The sequence below is a fragment of the Colobus angolensis genome, unplaced genomic scaffold (assembly GCF_000951035.1).
Source record: "Colobus angolensis palliatus isolate OR3802 unplaced genomic scaffold, Cang.pa_1.0 Scaffold243, whole genome shotgun sequence".
Taxonomy (NCBI): domain Eukaryota; kingdom Metazoa; phylum Chordata; class Mammalia; order Primates; family Cercopithecidae; genus Colobus; species Colobus angolensis.
This window is the reverse complement of record NW_012115633.1, coordinates 3696178-3717837: the sequence shown is the minus strand read 5'-3', so window position 1 is coordinate 3717837 and position 21660 is coordinate 3696178. Positions and strand designations below refer to the sequence as shown.

Genomic DNA, 21660 nt, shown 5'->3' with positions numbered 1-21660 from the left:
TTGCAAGAGCTTTTCATTAAAATGATTAAAATACAAGGTTTTAGAAAATTCAGCTCCATGAGGTGCAGTGAAACACTGGTTAAATTGTGGCTAAAGGAGTTTAGGAAAGACTACTTATTACAGACTCCTTGTAGAGGGCACAGGGCACGCAAGCATATTCAAGGTTTCTGAGGCCTGTAACAAGGCATGTTTAACTTTATTCACCTGAGTATATTCAAGCCCATGTGCCTGCAGAGCTCCGTGTCCCCTTGATCCCTGTTGCCTTTGCTTCTTGTGGAGCTCCCGGGTGAGGACCACCCCCTGGGCCCACAGCTCAGGGCTGTCCATTCACTGGTTACTGCTTTTGCTTTTCTTTATTGCTTTTGTTATCCTAGAACACTCACCTGGCTTGATTCCTCTGAAATCTTCTACCTTCTCAGGAATTCTGTTTCAATTTTTTCCATTTTCCCCCTCCATTGTGTAGCATTTTAATTCTTTGCCTTGAATAGAAATAAAGCTTGGCTCATAACCAGAAGCAACCTGTCTTGCCTTGGGTCCAGGGGCATAAGTGAACAGATTTATTTTTAAAACATGCCATCATGTTTGTTTCTACTAGTTTTGAGGCCCAGGTTTTGAGTAGTAGGTCTGAGTCCATGACCTCTCAGCCTGTACCATGGCAACGCGTGCTGCCCCTGCCTGGGACTGGCAGAAGGCACCCTTGCAGCAGCTCAGGACTCACACTCACTGAGCAGGTTTTAAAACACGCAGAATGGCCAGACAGGTCGTATCACAGTTTGTGTCAGAATTCCCCAGGTGTACTTTTTTTTTTTTTTTTTTTTTTTTGGAGAAGGGGGTACTTTTCATGTGTGATCACTGCAGATAAGATGCATGATGACCCTGTTGCTGGGCGGGGCCTGCTGTTTGCAGTGGAGCCCCTTGGCCTTGGTCACTGCCGCTTTCTCCACCCCCTGCTACTGCTTGGTGAACTTTTTACTGACCTGGCAGGTGCCTTCCTTGAGCCTCGTGATTCCCCTCCCCTCTTGCCCTGCTGTCTCTCATTTCTTCGTGGGCTCCTCAGAGCAGGTGCTGGGCTGATGATAGGTGGAGGGGGCTTCTGTAAGCCAGTCCATAGGTTTGAGTTAAGTTCTCTCCTTCTCACTGGGCTGCAGCTGAGGTTGGAAACACGTATTTGGTTTGAGGAAGGCAAGCCAGGTGGTTTTCAGAGGTATAACTGTGGGTGTAGCTTGTTAAACCTGTTCACCTAAGAAAATATTTTTTTCCTTGAATGTGTGAGAAAACCTGTAGCTTTTGTTTTGCCTCTCACTAGCTGGTTGGTTTTCATGGATAAAGTTTCAGTCGCAAAAAGCACACCATGTAAACAGTGAAAATAGATCTCTTATTGGTGGCTTAAGCCTTTTTATTGAATGGAATTGTTGTTATATTGGTTTTAATTCAATAGAAAATAAAATTTTGTTAGCAACTGAGAGTCCAGTATACTCTTTATTTTGTGTTGTTTTGCTGTTCTTTTCCACACAATCAGTGAAGTTATTGCATAAACAGAGAGCATTCCACATGAATTAATGTGTGTATGTGTGCCATGACTGCACTGGGTTAATAGACCTGTGGATAAAGACTTTGGGTCCCTCCCTCCCTCTGTACGCATTGTACCCAGAATGACTCCTGATACACAGTAGGCACTCAGTTAATGTGTTACATGAATAAATTTCATTTTAGAAGTGGGAGTGGAAATGCAGGCATATGATAACCAAATCTATTGACCTATCAGTCACCAGTACTCTTTCATTCCCCTCAGTGTGAAGAGCAGTCTTGGTTTTGATGATTTTACTTGCCATGATGTATCTTCTGTAGCATTTTTGTTGTTGCTCTTACCATCCAACCTCCTTAAAACCGTGGTTTGTATGGGATATAAAAGCTTCTAGGCAGCCAGGGCCTTCTAACTCTCTTGTCCTTTCCTTATGGTGCTACTGACTGTGCTCGTTTGTAGTGTGACTTTAAGAGAGAGAGGCTGAACTCAGGATAGGCAGGGTGAACTTGGCATAACACTGCTCTGGGTGTTCTCAGAAGATCCTACTCGGGCAGGTCTGGGCCTCGTCAGTAATTGGGTGGGAGGCCTTAGAGAACAGAAACCAGCGACTGGCAGGAAGTGGCATGGGGAGCTCATCTGGCCTGCAAGTCTGGGCTCAGCTGGACCTGCCCCACATGGCACTAGGCGCACAAGGTGTCCTCACAGAGCCGCCCAGTGGCACACCTTTGCGTGTTGACCGAGACCAAAGACTTGAGACTTCTGTTTTTGCATGAAATATGAGTCAAGTGAGAAGTTTTCTGTCTTACGATTGGTTCTCTCAAAGAATGATATTAGCTTAGTTACCATCCTCCCTTTGTTCTACCAGCTGAGTAGCATTTAGCTACAAAGGTGTAATTTTAAAATAAGGAGGTGATCATCTATTAGTGATATTCCGTTATTGCTCTTGGTGTGACCTTTCTATAAATTTTAGAATTAAGAGCTATAATTTCTGAACATTAAAGAATGGTGTTTCATCTGGCTAATTTGTTTCATACCACAGAGGCACTGCTTCATCTTGAAATTAGACTTTAATGTATTCCTGACTTGATAGCAGACACATCTAGGAGGACCCTACACATGTAGACTGTCATACATGGACTTAGATTAAGATTTAGTTGATAGGAACTGGGACACTGCAGTCCAGGGGTAGCACTTCAGGTATTCAGGGCAATCACAAGAAGCTTTTCTGAACATTTCATAAAGAAATGTGTAGGTAGGATTACAGGAACTAACATTAGCTTAAAGAGTAGCAATTGAACTATATAAAGCATTGTACTAATTTTTAAATTCAAAGTTTTTTCTCTTTTTTTGAGATGGAATCTCGCTCTGTAGACAGGCTGGAGTGCAGTGGTACGATCTCGGCTCACTGCAACCTCTGCCTCCCTGGGTTCAAGCGGTTCTCCTGCCCTCGGCTTATGGAGTAACTAGGACTACAGGTGTGCACCACCACACCCAGCCAGTTTTTGTATTTTTAGTAGAGACGTGGATTAACTTTGTTGGCCAGGATGGTCTTGATCTCTTGACTTTGTGATACGCCCACCTCGGCCCCCGAAAGTGCTGGGATTACAGGCATGAGCCACCATGCCCAACCTAAAGTTTGTTGTTGTTATTATTATTATTATTATTATTTTTTTAAGAAAAAGTGATATTGTTGAATATCCACCTCTTTAGAGAACTGTAGATTTTAAAATTGTTTTTCTGGTCAGCTCCTATAGGTATATGCCCGCATTTCCCCTTTTACGCACCCTTTCCCCCCCATTGCATACATTACCAAAAAACTGGCAGATTTCAAGTTAGAGAAACAATAGGTCTTTATCTTATCGTTTTGACTGCCCAGCATTATAGATTGTCAAAATAAAGAATCCTCAAAAGGAATGGAATTGTGGAGTCATTTTAACTCCTAGTATACAGTCTGTGGGAGGCTGTCTGTGGTGAGGCGAAGCCATATAAATGCACCGGAACTTTTGGGAGCCCAGGAGTTAGGGCGCTGCTGCATCCTCACCCTACCCACTACAGGCGCATCTCACTGGGATCTTTTCTTCTCCGTGGTCTCTTTGCCAAACAGCTGCTTTTCCAGCCCTCTACCAGGTGCTCTGTGTCTTTGTGCTGGTCCTGTGAGCATTTAAAACTCCAAATAGTATTTTATTTCTTCTTTATGTGCTCCCTAATATTTTATCTGATTCAATTAATACCATTATCCTGGCTAGCATGAACTTTGGCCTCTTCTAATACATCCCTTGAACCAACTGACTCTCTCTCTCTCTGAGAGTGTTTTCATTAGTACTATTTGGTTACTGAACTGTTTTAGAATAATAGTTATTAAAGTAATGGGTTGGAAATGAATCAGCACTTGCCAGTGTGCTGAATTACTACATTAAAATGCTATATTAACTTAATTTGCCAGAGCATTTCATCAGTGGAGTTGGAGATGGAGACAAGTCAGAATGCACAGACTTTACCACTGACCCTCAGACCCCAGTGTCTCAAAGCCCTGTTTAATAGATGTGTGTGATTTTGCCCAAGTTCATCATCATTCTATGAAAATACTTTTAGAGTGTTGTCCCCACTGCTGATGGTTCTGTTGATTTATTTGTCTTTGTGCAAGAGGACCTGTGTGCTCTCTTTCTATACATCCACCTGCAGGCACACGCTTGTATTTAATTATGCTTTAGAAAATTATTTTTATAAGTAAAACTGTATATTTGTGTTTTTTAATTGTAATCTTTATAATTAATAGAAAAGAGGCTTGGGCTTGCCATTCTGATTATTTGCTTTTATCTTTTTGACTGAAGGACAGAAATTCCAGGTAGTCTCTTCATCTTTTGCAGTGTAGTGTTTCAGTGAACTTGGTAGATCTGAATACCACCAGGTATTATTAGTATAAAATGTTCACGTTTTGATATATAGTATTTAATTCTCGTAACTTAGTGTTTTGGTAGGGCATTCATGAAACTCTAAAACTGGAAAGAGAATTACCTGAACAAAAATGACAACAGTTTATCAAGGATTCCATTTTTCCCTACTGAATTCTTATGGCTACATTAGCATGTATTGGTTTGTTGAATTAATTAGTGAATGAGAGTTTACCACTCATTTTTTAAGCCCACCCAGTCCCCCTCAATAAAGCAAAACATCAATGTTTCTGGTGAAACTACTCTGAAATCTTTGTTCTTATATAGTTGTATATATACGTTTTTGTTAGCCTTTGAAAAAGTATTCCTTTACTGATACTTCTGGTTTCCTATTTACTTTCAAAATGCTAAAATAAAGCTTTTGTGTTACATAAGACTAATGAAACAAATCTAGCATTGAAGAAAAGTTGGAAATGTTATTAGAAATCCCTTTTTTTTTTAGTACTTCAGTGTAATTTGAATAGAAACTGGTATCCGCAGGCAGTACCCTTATATCATGTTTAAAAACTTCTTTTTTTTTTTCAGTTAGTGGCAAACGTTTTAAAATTAGGAAAATTCACTTAGGGTTCAGATTTCTTTATCTTTCCTTGAAGAAACTCTGCTAGTTATTTGGCAGATTGCCCACATTGCAGGAGGCAGTTCGCTCTGGGCAGCAGCTGCCAGTTTAGACAGATGTGGGGCTTCCCTCACACCCCTGCCATCCTCTCTTCCTCCTCCCTCTCACCCTCTGGGGCTGGAGGCCATGAGCTCAGACCCTCTGCTAAGAAATTCCATTGGCAACTCAAGTTAGTGGCCACTAATATATTTTTGTTTATCTAGATGGCCTAAGAAATATTTCCGTATTTCTTGTTCTGCTCATTTTAAGAAGGGAGAACAGACATCCCTAGTTACTTAACTGAAATGATGTGTCCTCTCCTACCCATGAGATCTCTTCTTGCCAGTCTCTCTCTTTTGTTCCTTCTCCCTCCATTTTGTTTTGTTTTGTTTTGTTTCATTTCCTCTTTTGGCACCTGAGTGTCTGGATCCTCTAGGTGGCTTTTATACTTTTTACTTTTAATTTACCAAATTTTAAATATTTTTAAATAAAGAATACATACTTATGGAAAATATTTCAATTAGAACAGTAGTTAAAGCAAAGAATAATAAACTCAGCTCCCAGAATGAATCGTTGTTGTTTCTTGTGTAGTCTTCAAAAACTGTTCTGTATATAAGAATATTTGTATATGTTCTTCTGTTTTTGGTTTTTCCACCCATAGGGTCTTCCTATATATGCATTAGTTTTGTAATTTTCTGTATTCTTATCAAGACTTATGGATCTATCACATTGTTTCTAATGGCTGCATGATATTTCCTTGTATAAATACTGTAACCAGCACTTGATTAATGGATGCTTCCAGTTTTTTGGGTGTTCTTTACCTATAAACTGTGCTACACTATGCCTCCATGTACATATGTGTCTGGACAGTTGAATGAATAGACCCAGTAAGAGAATTGATAGGTTAAAAGTATTTACATGTTAAGTTTTAACATATCTTGCTTTTTGTCTCCCAGCACAGTCACACGAATTCACTCTTTGTCTCGGTGGCCAAGAGCTTCTGCCAGCATGTGGTTCCCAGGGAGACTGATCATCTTGTATTGGTAGTTTGTATCACGTTTCCTTGGAATGCCTGTTTGCATATTTTGCTCATTTTTTCCATTGGGTTGGCTTCCCATTTCTTATTGATTGATGGGGATTTTTTGTACATCAAAGAAAACAAACTGCTTGTTAATTGTGGCAGATTTTTTTCTTTTTTGTCCTCTTTTGTTGTTGTTTTACCACTTTGCTGTCTTTTAAATGTTTCTACTTGGGGACATTTTTGGACACAGTTTTAAATTTTTATGTGGTCAGTCATTTCTTTTGTGGACTTTGTGTCATACTAGAAAAACTTTTCTCCAGTTTACAATTATTTTTAAAATGTATCCATATTTTTAGTTCTTTATAAAAATATTTTGATTTTTTGATCTTTTGGAAATTTATTTTGGTGTAGAGAGGGAACCAGCTTTTTTTCCTCTTTGGATAGGTAGTCAGTTGTTCCCAAGTGAGTTTCTTTTGCTTAGTGATTTGCACTCTTATTTTTATTATTTTTATATGCAATCATTTCTATTTGGGTATACTTCAGGAATATTAATTTGAGTACTTCAGGAATATCAATCATTGGGTGGTCTATTCCTGTGTTGGTACCAAGCTTTTAATAACTATAGTTCTACACTATGATGTATTATTTGGTAAGTGTAGTTGCCCTTAATTTATTTTCTTTTTTAGAATTTTCCTTGCTTAAATGAAAAAAAACTTGAGGGAAATTCTTTAAATTTAATGGAGTAATTCTACTTGACATAAGTATTCATAGACTTTATTATGTATTTTTAAAAATTTTTTGGTTTCACTGAGGCTTCTAGTTATTAACTGTTGCTTTGAAGTTCACTGGGTAAGTCAGGTGTGTAGGCCTGGAGAGGTGGGACAACATTTTGGAAGAGTGGAACCAGGCGTGGTAGGAAGTGGGCTGCTTCCTGCCTGTGTTTCTAGATTGCTGTGGGGGCTCAAGCAAGTCACTGAAGTGTCCCTCATGGGTTCCCATGTATAGGACAGCCTCTGCCAGCATAGTTACTGATATTTAGATATAATGAGTAGTTTTCGATCACTATTTTTCATTCAGCCGTTGTGAGGAATAAATGAGTCAATACATTTATAAATATTTCAAAACTGGTAGAGCCTAGTATAAGAACTTTGATGATGATGATGATGATGATGATATTGTTGTGGTTATTTTTTCTGTTTTACTTTAGTTGAAAGGAGCCTAATTTTCTCATGTTCCAGAAAATAAGGAGGAAATTGGGGAGGTGCGGGGCGGGGGGAGAGAGAGAGATACAGATATAGATATAGATATAGATATAGATATAGATATAGATATAGATATAGATATAGATATAGATATAGATTGAATTTACTACTGTTTCCCCAGCCCCAGCACTCACCAATTTCTGCTAAGGTACTGAAGGCAGACCTGTGTGATGAGGGGATTTTTAGGTTGAAACCTTGAAACATGAGAAAGACTTAGGGAAAGATTTGGGGTGGGAATGAGGAAGCGTATTCTAGGGCAGAAAGGGCTGTGGCGTCCACAGGCAGGGAAGAACATGGTGTGGAAACCTGAAAGCATATCAGAAAGGCTAGGGAGCAGCCAGGAGACAGACAGCTATGAGTGGAGGCCTGGTGGGAGCAGGGGCCACCTGAGGCCTTAGAGACCACAGGGCAGGTGGGGGGCATTGAATGGCATCCTAGGTGTACCGAGAAGTTGTTTATAGGATCTTAAGGAAGAGCATGGAATGCTGTGACTTAGGTTGTTCTGATTGTGGTGCGTAGGGCAGACCCTGGCAGGAGGGCAGGAGTGTAGCAAGAGACCAGCTCTGAGTCACAGCCATTGTGGTGCCAGGTGGGAGTGGGTGGAGAGAAAGGGGCACATCCTGGTTAGTTTTGGAGGTAAAACTTAGTCATGAATTGAATATCAGGGGATTTCTGACTTGCACATGGGTGGCACCTGGTATTGATCAGATGATACTGGGGTAAACAGCTGGTTTTGAGGAACATATTAGGAGTTTGATTTTGAACTTGTTGTATTGAGATGTTTGGGAATATGTGAATTGAACCCTATAAGAGAAGATGGGCAGTTCTGAAATGGAGAGAGGTCGGCTGGAATATTTACAGTAACTTACCGCATGAGCATTTCCCTTCTTCAAATACATCCCGTATGCAGTCTCCACAACAGTCTTCTCAACGTGTCTTCCAAATTCATCCTCCTTGCCTACTTGGAAATCTTCAAAAGCTTTCTGCTTTCTTCAGTGATATCTAAACTGTTAAACCTGACATTCAAGATCCTCCACAGCTTGCTCCTCACCCAATCCATAGGATTATGTTTTTCACATTACTGTCTCTTGCCTCCCAGTATGAACTCTAAACTCTCAGTTGCCTAGACTCATCTATAGATCATGAAAGTCATTTTACTTTCCTGCCTTATGTGCTTTTGTCTCTCTTTTTGCATCTTTATCAGTTGAGAATTTTCCAATCCTCTGAGTCTCAGTATAGGTTTTACCTCATCCACTATGCCTGCTGGTTTTAGATCATCCAGAAATAAGGGCTCCATTTTTGTCCATTTGGAGCACTAGTGTGAGCCATGCTTATATCTGCTTTATTTTATTTCAAGCTCTTTATGGAAGTGTGTCTTACCATATTTTCTCTATTCCATAATACCTTATGCGTGGTGTGTACTGAATAAATATTTATTTAATATTTTCTCTATTTGGAGATATTTTTCAGGTAGTTATCCTTTTGGTTGCAAGTAGCAGGAACCAAATGTAGCTGGTTTTAAAAAAAGAGGAAATTCACTAGAACACTACTGCAAATCTTGAGTAACTTAAGATAAAGTTAAAGGATGAACTGAGCCTTGGCGCAGCCCTGGGAACCTCACCGGCAGGGGCTCATGGACTTTTCATCTAGAGGTTTGTCATTAGTGTAGCTTAACTTCCCCTTCCCAGACTCTGTCAGTTCAAAATCTGGAGGAAAAGAATCTGATTGGCTTAGCATTGGTCAGTTGTCTACTTGAGGCCAATCAGCTCTGACCTTTGACAGAAGTCTTATCCTAGACACGTGGCTACTGAGATGTGAGATGTCCGTATCCTCATGACTGCCAGAGGTTGAAAGGTTTCCTTCTGTGGACAGAGACATTTGTTCTCTGAAAAGAGGAGTCAGAAATAAATTGCAACAGATGTGTACTACAGCAGTATTACTAACTTTGGAAACAGAGTCAGTATTGAATACTTTATGGTTTTGAGAAATTGCAGATGGCTTTAACCAAGGTCCTATTAGTATATTGCAATGGAAATAGGACCAGACTACTGTCTTTGTTGACTGGCTTCATAAAAACTATTCCTTGCCTCATGCCAGTCTTGTTTGTGATATTTACTCACTAAATCAGAAGACTCCTCCTTCCAAACTTCCTTACATCAAGAAGGAAAAAAAGTCCTGATAATAATTTTATTGTATTTAAACATTAGCAGATTATGATAATAGCTACATAGTGATTCTTTGCTCTGCGCATTTGACCATTGCAGATGTTTTACTGCTATAAAAGTTCCTTATTTACTTGTCCATATTATTTCTATAACTGGGCTATATTTCTGAAGGAAGTAATCTTGTGAAAGTTTCAAGAGGGCATCAGTTGGTTAACTTTGCAAAAATAGGAAAAATATGTAAAATGTAAATGTTTTAAAAGAAAAACCAATTTAAATCTTTGTTCTTGAAATTCATCATTTATGCAAAGTAATTCTTTTTTGTAAGGATGATTTGGTAAAGGATAAAAGTTTCCAGCTGGGCATGGTGGCTCACGCCCCAGCACTTTGGGAGGCCAAGGCAGGTGGATCATGAGGTCAGGAGATCAAGACCATCCTAGCTAACACAGTGAAACCCCGTCTGTACTAAAAATACAAAAAATTAGCCAGGCGTGTTGGTGGGCACCTGTAGTCTCAGCTACTTGGGAGGCTGAGGCAGGAGAATAGCATGAACTCGGAAGGCAGAGCTTGCAGTGAGCTGAGATCATGGCACTGCACTCCAGCCTAGGCGACAGAGCGAGAGTCCATCTCAAAAAAAAAAAAAAGTTGCCGTGGAACACAAATTTCGCCCAAGTACATTGGGTCACTATGTGGCAGCAGTAGGCAACTTATCAGGAATAAGTATGGTTAAGAAATGTGGTTGATGTTTTTAAGGTACTGGGAAAGATGTCAGTGGTTTATACCAGGTCCTTCTTCTGTCACTTTAAAATTTTAATAACAATTTTCTGACCATCTATGTGTTCCGTACATCCAGATGATTGAAAAATTAATTTTCTCTCCTATTGGAGAAACGGTTAAAGGATATGAACACACAGGAAGAAGTGTGAAGAGCCGATCAACGGGTGCAAAGATGCTCAACCCTGTGAATGATCAGGGATGTGCACACTTAAATAGGAGAGACATAACATTTCACACCCATCATATAGGTGTAAATTTAAAAGTTTAAAATTACTCAGTGATGCTGATTATGTGCCACAGCTTTAAAACACTGCTGATGAGCATTTCTGTCAGCACAGGGTCTCTATAGAACCGTCTCACAATTGCCAGTGTAGTTAAGAATGGACTGTCCAAGAATCCACTGGGCTAGTGTATACCACTGAGAAGCTAGCATGTATGTGCCCAGTGAAACAAGTATAGTACTACATGTTACAGTTTTGTTGTAATGTGAAAATTTACAAAACTCTTAAGTGTCTACCAACAGTGAAATAGGTAAGTAAAAAGTGGTATAGTCAGAATATAGCAATGAAAATTAATGATCTACAGCTGCTGTGTCCTTGCAAAATAGTTCGTTTGTATGTGTGCTATTAAAAAAAATTAAAACAGATAATAATGAAATGCCAAATTCAGGAGAGAGTTGGCTCTAAGGAGAATAGGCACAGGAAAAGAAATACAGAACATTTCACCCATACCATTAAAAAAAATCTAAAGAAAAATTTGCATTGTATTAAAATTTGACAGAAGGTGATGGGTACATCTACTTGTTAATTTTTTTCCCTACCTTTCTGTGCCCTTAAATATTTCATAATAAATAGTCATTATCTGTATCTTAAAATATTTCTCAAAGAATTTTTCCATTTTTGGATGATTAAGCTGGGAAATGGGGGAGTCAACTTGTTCAAAGTAACAAAGTAGTTAAATAGTTGAGCTGTGATCAAAAACAAGTCTGTCTTGTTCCAAAACTCATGACCCTCCTTTCTCATTAATCTCATTCTACAATGTAGAGAGGGAATACAAGCTTGAACCTATGAACCTGCAGTCGCCTTTGACCTATCTCTGACCATTCCCTCTCTCTTCCACCCTCTCTGGCACACACTTGTCTGTGCACACATGCATACGTGTACATATCATTCTTTATGAAAGATTATGTGTTCCTCACAGTCAGGCTGAGGCCAAGACAGCTTGTGTCTGGTGAGCCAGTAGGCCCTCTCTGTCTGTGGTGTGAGCATTCCTCCATGTTCATCTGGGGTTATGGGCATGGGGAATGTTCTAAAATATAATATGCTAAAATGGTGGCTTCTAGTTATCCTTTCCTAAAGGTGTTCATTCTGCCTTGGTTCCTGTTAGAAATGACTACATGGGCCGGGTGCAGCGGCTCACACCTGTAATCCCAGCACTTTGGGAGGCTGAGGTCGGAGGATGGCTTGAGCTTAGGAATTTGATACCATCCTGGGCAACAAAGTGAGACCTTGTCTCTACAAAAAAATGTTTTTAAATAGCCAGGCATGGTGGCACACATCTGTAGCCTCAGCTACTTGAGAGGCTGAGGTGAGAGGATCACTCAATCCCAGGAGAGTCAAGGCTGCAGTGAGCTGTGTTCACACTTCAGTTTGGGCAACAGAGTGAGATCCTGTTTTTAACAAAACAAAAAACAAACAAAGTAAATAATTAATTAAAAAATGACTACACAAAGAATCCAGGATTTGCTCTGCGGGTTTAAGACAGTATTTGTCTTTTTGGTTGTCTACAGAAGACATTCTTGGTGTTCCTCATTGTCTTCTGTATAGAAATCCTCTTAGAAACCGAGAAAAAAGTTTTAACAGAAAATAAATACAAATTTTAAAATATTAAATTTAAAACCAAACGATATGTAAACTATAGGGACTAAAAAGAATAGCTAACATTTGCTAAATGCTTATACGTTAGCATTTATTACTGCATCTCCAATTTGAAGATGAGGAAACAACCTCCTCAAGGACACTACCTTAGGGAAGTTAAATAAATTCCCTAAGGTAGCCCGCTAGTAGGGAGTAGGACTGAGACCACAACAGTGTTCGAGTCAGACACCACTTTTATTGGGAAAGACTTTCTAGGCTGCTACTGCTCCAAGTGGTCTTCTCCATTTCTACATCTGCTGTATGCAGGGTACGTTTGGAATTGTCCATAAATTGTTTTGTATTTTTAGTTTAGTTTTTTTCTTCAGTTTTTAAATTGGGTATAAGGATGCAAGAGCAAGGATGGACTTGAAAATTTCTTTATACTACCGTAGCAGCTAACATAGCATGTGGTTAGTTGGCATTCAGTGCATTCTTAGATATTTGCTAGTTCTCACTGAGGAAGCAATAGCTTAAAATACCTAAAATTTGTTATCATGGATTGATGCTGAGAATTTTGAAGTACTACCTGAGCTGCTAAGTCTTAGCAGTTTTACTGATGTCATATTCTTCACTGAGGAAATTCATTTGGATTTCATGGTTTTCATGATTTTAACTTAAGCATCGTCTTGCCAGGTTGTTCACAGCTGAGCAAATGTACCTTTTTATGCCATCCTTTCTGGGAAGGAAAATAAAATATGCCTATCCAAACTTTCTAAAACAAATTGTCATGTCTGCTGTTTTCATTTTGTCTTCCATTTATTCTTTAAGGCACATTCTTACCAAGGTCCCATGGATTTCTTGTATCTGTATAATTTCTCTTTTGTCAAATGCAGAACACTGTTCAGTCTCTTGTCACCTGAAGACAGCATGAATGTTCTTGATGTTTCCAAGGTTCCAATCTGGACCTCCTCTTCTTCTTTCACATACTTTTCCATAGATAGTCTTCTCCAGCCCTCGTGCCTTCACATCCTGATTCTCATGATTTCTGAAGTTATGTTCCCATCCCACATCACTCTTAGAACTCCAGACCTGCAGAGCCACTGCCTGTTGACCAGTTTTTCCCCAGGTATCCCATAGGCACCACAACATTCACACATCAAAACCAGCTTGAGTATTAGCAACTCTTGCCCGAATGTATTTCCTGCTATATTGAATTTGGTCCTCAAGTGTTATTGCATCCTTTTCCTCATTTTCTTTTCAGTCCACCTCTCTATTCCCACTACCACTCAGATCCTCTCAATGTCTTGCTCTGACTATGGAAGAGCCTTTTAGCTAGCTGCCCTTCCCCAGCCAGCGTGGTTTCCTCTCTCTCTGTATCACCATTCAAATGTTCGAATGGTCAATTCCACATTACCGTCTGAGGTTGTTAGCTCCTTTGTCAAGCTGCCAGTGGCTCTCTCCTGCCTCAGAATATTGGTCCTCCTCTTTCTTCTCCCTGGAATGTCCTTCCCTCTTCTCTCTATCTAATTAATCCACACTTAGCATTGAACTTCAGGTGCCAGATTCTGGGAAGCAACCCTCTTTTACTTTTTCTTTTTTTCTGTCTTTCCTTTCCTTTCTTTCCTTCTTTTCTTCTCTCTCTCTTTCTTTCTCTCTTTCTTTCTTTCTTTGTCTCTCTCTCTTTCTTTCTTTGTCTTGTCTTTCCTTTCTTTCCTTCTTTTCTTTTCTCTCTCTTTCTCTCTTCCTTTCCTTTTCTTTTTTTTTTTTTCTTTTCTTTTCTTTTCCCCTCCCTGCCTCCCTCCCTCCCTCCTTCCCCTCCTTCCTTCCCACTCTGTCACCCAGGGTGGAGTACAGTGGCGTGATCTCAGCTCACTGCAACCTCCGCTTCCCAGGGTCTCAAGCCATTCTCCTGCCTCAGCTTCCCCAATAGCTGGGATTACAGGTGTGTGCCACCACACCCGGCTAATTTTTGTATTTTTAGTAGAGACAGGGTTTTGCCATATTGGCCAGGCTGCTTTCAAACTCCTGGCCTCAAGTGATCTGCCTGCCTTAGCCTTCCAAAGTGCTGGGATTACACCCAACCAACCAGAAACAGACGTTTTCTGACACTTAACTCTTCTCTCTCCCTGTGCCTCTCCTGGCTTTGTCACCCTTCTTATGTGTTCTCCTTGGAGCCCAAGCAGTATCTTCATGGCAGCATTCCTACCAGTGTTTTACAACTATCTGGGACTGGTCTCTCCCATCCTCACAAGCAGCATGAATCCTCTTCATGGCTGCATGTGAGTCCCCAGCCCAAGCTGCCTGTGGTTGGTTATTTGTTGACTTATTTCTATGATAGTGGTTCTCAACTGCGGGTGATTTTTTCTTGGTGAAACCCCATCTGTACTAAATATACAAAAATTAGTCAGGCATCATGCTGGGCACCTGTAATCCCAGCTACTTGGGAGGCTGAGGCAGGAGAATCACTTGAACCCAAGAAGCAGAGGTAGCAATGAGCCAAGATCATGCCGCTGCACTCCAGCCTGGGTGGCAGAGTGAGACTCCGTCTCAAAGAAAAAAGAAAAAAGAATTTAACCATATAATCCTCAGAAAAAAGCCTTTTGTTTTATGTAGATTAGCTAATGATGTAAATTCTGGTGCCACCCCCAATATTTAGGTAGTGAATTAGATGGGACTTCTAGTGCACTGGAAGTTAGGATATTGAAGGATGAATTGTTGCTGACACAGAGTAACATGGGGTTGACCTATACAATGAAGTAATAGGAAAATAAAATCCTATTGTGCTTTAAATTTGGCGTGTGTCTTGGCAAAGACAGAAAACATCAGAGAAGGTTTTGATTCTTCCCTCCAGAATTGGCCATATGATTTGTTTTTTTTGGCCATGCAATATGAATTCTTGTTTTATAATCAGCTTTCAAAAAATTATTATTTTGAAAGTTTAGAAATCTGAGCTGGAGAAAGAAACATTTTAGGAAATGTTAGGAAAAGGAGACAGTGACTCATATTCTGAAATAGTTCCTGTTGATATTTGCAATTTCAAACTAGTCTCTGGAAAATAATTATATAATTGTATGGAGAGAGTCAAGTCTTGATCTTTACCCTCGGGGACTTCTTTTGGCAAATTAAATGATTTATACCTGAAGAGACAATTTAGCTTCATGTTAAATTTCAAAATCCAAGAAATACTTTCTTTTCAGTAGCTGTCAGATTGTATTGACGATCATCAGCCTTTCAGATGAGTGTTATTAGTTCAGTTTTGGAGATTACCTATATGTGTGGTACTGTCTTGTAGTTTTCTGAAAGAAGATTGAAGTATTTATACTTATTTTTGTGGATTCTGTGAGGTAAAGTCTGGCTTACAGTTGATTTAACCTCTTCTTGGTCTTGGTTACTTTTGGATTTTGTCAGAACAGAAGTTTAAGCTGCAGATACTGTATTCAGAAAGGTCCTTCAAGAAATATAACTGTAAGGAAATGGAATGATAGATGTGTATAAATATGAACTTGAATCAAGTATGCTTTGTATTTAAAAATATGCCTTTCTTTTAATTTTTTTTAGCCAAGTTCTATAGAAATTTTAGAGTATTCATCAGATAGTGAAAAAGAAGATGACTTGGAAAATGTCCTACTCATTGATTCGGAATCCCCTCACAAATACCACGTGGAGTTTGCATCAGATGCAAGACAGACTGTGGAGAGACTGATAGACCCAAGGACAAAATCAACAGAGACCATTTTGCATACACCTCAGAAACCCACAGCTAAGTTTCCCAGGACTCCAGAAAAGTCAGCGAAGAAGAAGCTTTTAAGGTTAAATTGTACCTTTTTAAATACTCTTTTTAAATTTTTCTCTTTCTTTAAAAACCCAAATATATAAAATGTTAATTTTAAAATACTTGTATATGAAGTCCTAAGTTCTGGAGCCGATTAATAGAATGTTCATCCAAGTTGAGGGTTATAGCTTCAGTCATGCCCAGCGGATGTGACTGCCTCTCTTAATGGAGATTTATTTGGGTTATCAAATGTTATTGAGAGTCAGTGTTCTAGGTGCTGTGGAGACAAGTATATAATTGTTCTGTTCTTGAGTAACTTACAATCTAAAAAGGGAAATAAATATGTATAGATCATGTCAGATTACTTTTATGAGAGAGATCTGCCAGGGCAACACTTGCAAGTGCAAAAAAAGTATGAGAGAGCAGAACCCACAGATAAGACGTGTCTGGTGTGCCATGAACTACAGTGTCAGTCTGGGGCTAGGCTGTGGCCATGGTGAGCAAAGCAGGAAAGATAACATGAAGGAGCCTGTAGGGACCTTCCCCAATCCTGTGTAATACAAGGTTCTCTTTGTTGTTGAACCAAACAATGCCAAGCAAAGACTCAATGAAAGTAAAAAAGAGAGGCCGGTGGGTGGCTCACGCCTGTAATCCCAGCACTTTGGGAGGCCGAGGTGGGTGGATCACGAGGTCAGGAGTTCGAGACCAGCCTGGCCAACATGGTGAAACCCTGTGTCTGCTGAAAATAAAAAAATTAGCTGGGCATGGAGGCACGCACCTGTAATCCCAGCTACACGGGAGGCTGAGGCAGGAGAATTGCTTGAACTTGGGAGGTGGAGGTTGCAGTGAGCTGAGATCGTGCCATTGCACTCCAGCCTGGGCGACAGGGCGAGACTCTGTCTCAAAAAACAACAACAACAAAAGAAAGTAAGAAAGAGAACCTGTATGAAATATTGCCACAAAAGCAAAAGTGGTAGAGCATTTCAAGGCAAAGGAGTTTCAGTAGAAAGAGTAAATGTGATCATGAAGAGTGTAGGTGTTGGATGCACAGATGATATTGTAGCATCATGAGAAGACAAGCCTGGTGTGCACTGAGGGGAGCCCAGGGTCTGTGGCTGAAGTAGAACACGGTTCAAGGAGTGAGGACAGGGTCATGGCTCTTATGTGGGAGTTGGGGACCAGACAGGAGGGCTTTGATTCCTCTCTTCGGGATTGCCAGTCACCTGGAAAAGATCCAGCCTCTAGAGAGGGTTCGGGGAATAGGAGAGACAGATTTTGAAAACAGTGGGGTTCCGAATAAACAGAGTTTGCACCATAGCTCTATCAGCATCCTGAAGAGGAGGTAGGGAAGGAAGGTGGAGAGGAGAGCCCCAGCTTGAGTACACCAGTGGAGGAAAGAGCATGAGAATGTGGCCAAGTCTAGTGGTATGGCCAGGGCACAGAGATCCATTCATTCCTACTCACCATGAGACAGAAAGCCTTATGCCCAAAGTGAAGAAGTTGTGGCCTCAAAAAAGAATGTAATTTGTAATAGTAATAGAATGTAATTTGTAATAGAAGGTGGTTTGTAATAGTCTCTGGGAAGAAAGGAAAGGAAGCCCACTAGAGGAATTAGCATGTCTTTGTTGGTGAAGGTGATGCCATGCAATTACAGAAAGTCGTGTCCCCAGCCCTGCTGAGGGCCTACCACTTGCCAAGCACTGTTCATGCACAGGAGCAAGAAAAGTGGAATGGTTGCTCATAACAGAGAGCAAAGGTGAATGGAGCCCGGCCTGTGTCGGGGGAAGGGTAATACGGAGCCAAGAAGTAAAATAGATGTCAAGTCAGAGAGAGAAATTTTATGGAGAAAAGGCAGAAAAAGGGGGACAGAGAAGGGTCCAGAGGTGGGGGAGGACATTTCAGTTTGAAACAGGCTCAGGGAAGCCCTGAGGAGGTGCTTCATTGAGCAGCTGGAAGAATAGTGTGTGCAGTGGAGCGGGTGCTTTTGTTTTTGTATCTTTGATTGACAATCATGAGGCTTTTGGCCATTTTCAGTTAGATATTATACATCTTAGTGGGACTATGAGTCTGCAGTCCACGGGCAGGCTTGGTGTTGTTGGAGATGTGAATGCGTAGACTTCAGTGTCCAGATCTTTTGAAGCATGAGCTAGGTCGGGTCACAGGAGATCCACTGCTAGGCGAGAGGAGAACCTGTCCAAGGCCTGAGTCCTGGGTGTTCTACAGAAGTTGGGGTGTGGAGGGAGAGACTGCTGAGGGAGGAGCCAAAACAAAGGGAGTATGGTGTGCTGAGGCAAGTGAGGAGAGAGGGTGACCCACTGTGACAGACGCTGCCAGGACTGACCTCTGTGATTCCACGGTGAAGGGCAGGGTGTGCAGCCATCTCAGTGGCGTGACCAGGCAAAGCAGACTGCCATGGACTCGAGAGAATGGAAAGAGAGAAACTGAAGACAGCACGATGGAACTCTGGAGAAGTTTTGCTTTAAGGGGTACAGATCAATAGTGCATTAGTTGAAAGTGAATGTGAGGGTCAAGGTTTCTTATTTTAAAGGTGGTAGAAATTTCATCATGTTTGTATGTTGATAGGAAAGTCCAAGAGAAAAGGGGAAACTGCTGAGGCAGGGGAGGGAGGGGACAACTGATGGAGTTGTCTCTGCCATGGTGAAGGGAGGCACAAACAGGGGTGACCTTGTCAGGAGCTCAGAGTGTGCACCCATGGCCAGGGCAGGCAGAGCCCACGCAGGTGCTGGAATGGACCTGGTAAGGAGCAGACAGGCCATCCACGGACAGCTGGGAAGGCGAAGTCCCTGCCGTTACAGGCACGTGTATCTGACTTGGGAAGTAGTTCTTTCTGATCAATTCTATTCCAGTAAAATGCAGTCGTTCATTAGCTGACAGGGAGGATGAGGAGGGAGCTGTGGAGGTCTGAGGAGAGAGAATCTGTGAAATGGGCATGTAGTGGGGACAAATGAACTGGAGAAAGGCTCCAGGGTTGTCTGACAGGATCAGGCCCTGTTGGGAAGTCGTGGTCACAGACTGAGTTTGAGACCGATCAGGCAGTGTGGATTCGACCCTTGGGCTGCACATATGGGCAGAGCACAAGGATGGTCCGGGGGCTCACTAAAAGGGGTTGACAGGAGTTCCAAGAGTAGCTATAATAATGACCTATGAAACCTAAGCTGGGTAAGGTGGGAATGAGAACATGCAGGTTGTGGATCATGGTGAGTTGGGGTAGAACTCACTGATTGAGGACTGGTGAAAGGTTGGTCAAACACTTACGGAGTCAGGCTACTGTAAGTGATGAGCTGGGGCAGTAAGGGTGACAGGCGCCTAGAGTTGAGCCGCTGGAGGGAGGTAGTTCGGGACTTCAAGATTAGAGTAGCTGACGCGGATAGAGGACACCGTCTTGGAGCTGGGTGGGCACTGACATGCCTGCCCTGGTGTTGGGCAGGCTGAGTTGGAGCTGGAGTGTAAGGGAGGGTGCCAGATGGTCTGTCTGGAAGCTGCAGTGAAGAGCAAGGCCGTCCCTTTGTGGCTTTTCAGGCCCAGTGAGAGGGTAGGGGAGAGAACACAGTGCTGTTGAAGATCACTGTCAGGGAGTCCTCAATAGAAGGTGGAGGGGACATTCATAGAAGTGGCTGAAGCTGCTCCAACAACATGCAATTGATCATTTTCTTGTTGTGATTTCTAGGAATAACTAAGTGAGGATGTCTGTTTTGAAGTTACTCTGCTTAGATACTAAAAATGAGATTGGTATGCTTAGGGTTGTTAGTGTCAGGCCTTCAAACTGAAGAGTTCCTGTTTCACTGAGCTGACTAGAAAGGCCTGTGACTGCCTTGTCTGCCTTTGGTGAAGGGATGGTGGTTTGTGGTGATTAAAACCTTTTTTTTACCTGATAAAGGCCAGGTAACAAGGATTGAGAGAGGTATTTGGCATTTGAAGCCTGGAGCACACTCCCTTCTCTCTCTGGTTTGCCCTGTGGGAAATGTCACTCAGTCTCTTTGGGCTTTCTTTTTCTTTTCTTTTCTTCTTTTTTTTTTATTCATGGAACTATTTGAAGCATAAAAAACACTAATGCAAAATTGTTAGATATTTAAGTGTGTTGGTAATAATAAAGCTATATCTGTCTCCCCATTTTGATGGTCAAGTTGTTTTTCACAGTGTTTATTATACCATGAAAAGACAAAATCTCCGTCTGATTGGTGTACCTGAAAGTAATGGGGAGAATGGAACCAAGGTGGAAAACACTCCTCAGGATATTATCCAGGAGAACTTCCACAACCTTGCGAGGCAGGGCAACATTGAAATTCAGGAAATACAGAGAACGCCGCAAAGATACTCTTCGAGAAGAGCAACTCCAAGACACATAATTGTCACATTCACCAAAGTTGAAATGAAGGAAAAAATGTTAATGGCAGCCAGAGAGAAAGGTCGAGTCACCCACAAAGGGAAGTCCATCAGACTAACAGGGGATCTCTCATCAGAAACTCTCCAAGCCAGAAGAGAGTGGGCCAATATTCAACATTCTTAAAGAAAAGAAGCTTCGGCCGGGCGCGGTGGCTCAAGCCTGTAATCCCAGCACTTTGGGAGGCCGAGACGGGGGGTCACGAGGTCAGGAGATCGAGACCATCCTGGCTAACACAGTGAAACCCCGTCTCTACTAAAAAATACAAAAAACTAGCCGGGCGAGGTGGCGGGCGCCTGTAGTCCCAGCTACTCGGGAGGCTGAGGCAGGAGAATGGCGTAAACTTGGGAGGCGGAGCTTGCAGTGAGCTGAGATCCGGCCACTGCACTCCAGCCCATGTGACAGAGCGAGACTCCGTCTCAAAAAAAAAAAGAAGCTTCAACCCAGAATTTCATATCCAGCCAAACTAAGCTTCATAAGTGAAGGAGAAATAAAATCCTTTCAGACAAACAAATGCTGAGAGGTTTTGTCACCACCAGGACTCCCTTACAAGAGCTCCTGAAGGAAGCACTAAACATGGAAAGGAACAACTGGTACCAGCCACTGGAAAAGCATACCAGATTGTAAAGACAATTGATGCTAGAAAGAAACTGCATCAATTAACGAGCAAAATAACCAGCTAACATCATAATGATAGGATCAAATTCATACATAACAATATTAACCTTAAATATAAATGAGCTAAAAGCTCCAAGTAAAAGACACAGACTAGCAAATTGGATAAAGAGTCAAGACCTATCAGTGTGCTGTATTCAGGAGGCCCATCTCATGTGCAGAGACACACATAGGCTCAAAATAAAGGGATGGAGGAAGATTTACCAAGCAAATGGAAAACAAAAACAAAGCAGGGGTTGCAGTCCTACTCTCTGATAAAACAGACTTTAAACCAAAAGATAAAAAGAGACAAAGAAGGCCATTGCATAATGGTAAAGGGATCAATTCAACAAAAGAACTAACTATCCTAAATATATATGCACCCAATACAGGAGCACCCAGATTAATAAAGCAAGTCCCTAGAGACCTACAAAGAGACTTAGACTCTCACACAATAATAATGGGAGACTTTAACATCCCACTGTCAACATTAGGCAGATCAAGGAGACAGAAAGTTAACAAGGATATCCAGGAATTGAACTCATCTCTGCACCAAGCAGACATAATAGACATCTATAGAACTCTCCACCCCAAATCAACAGAAGATACATTCTTCTCAGCACCACATTGCACTTATTCCCAAATTGACCATATAGTTGGAAGTAAAGCACTCCTCAGCAAAT

At 41.3% G+C, this 21660-nt stretch overlaps 1 protein-coding gene across 1 annotated transcript in view; it reads left to right on the top strand.

Moving 5' to 3' along the window:
- The window catches only part of SPIDR (scaffolding protein involved in DNA repair), a 378203-nt gene that overhangs the window by 28203 nt on the left and 328340 nt on the right, over nucleotides 1–21660 (top strand). The window contains exon 2 of the mRNA XM_011945693.1: nucleotides 15708–15958. Coding sequence (XP_011801083.1) covers nucleotides 15708–15958 — 251 coding nt within the window. The remainder of the gene's footprint in view (nucleotides 1–15707; nucleotides 15959–21660) is intronic.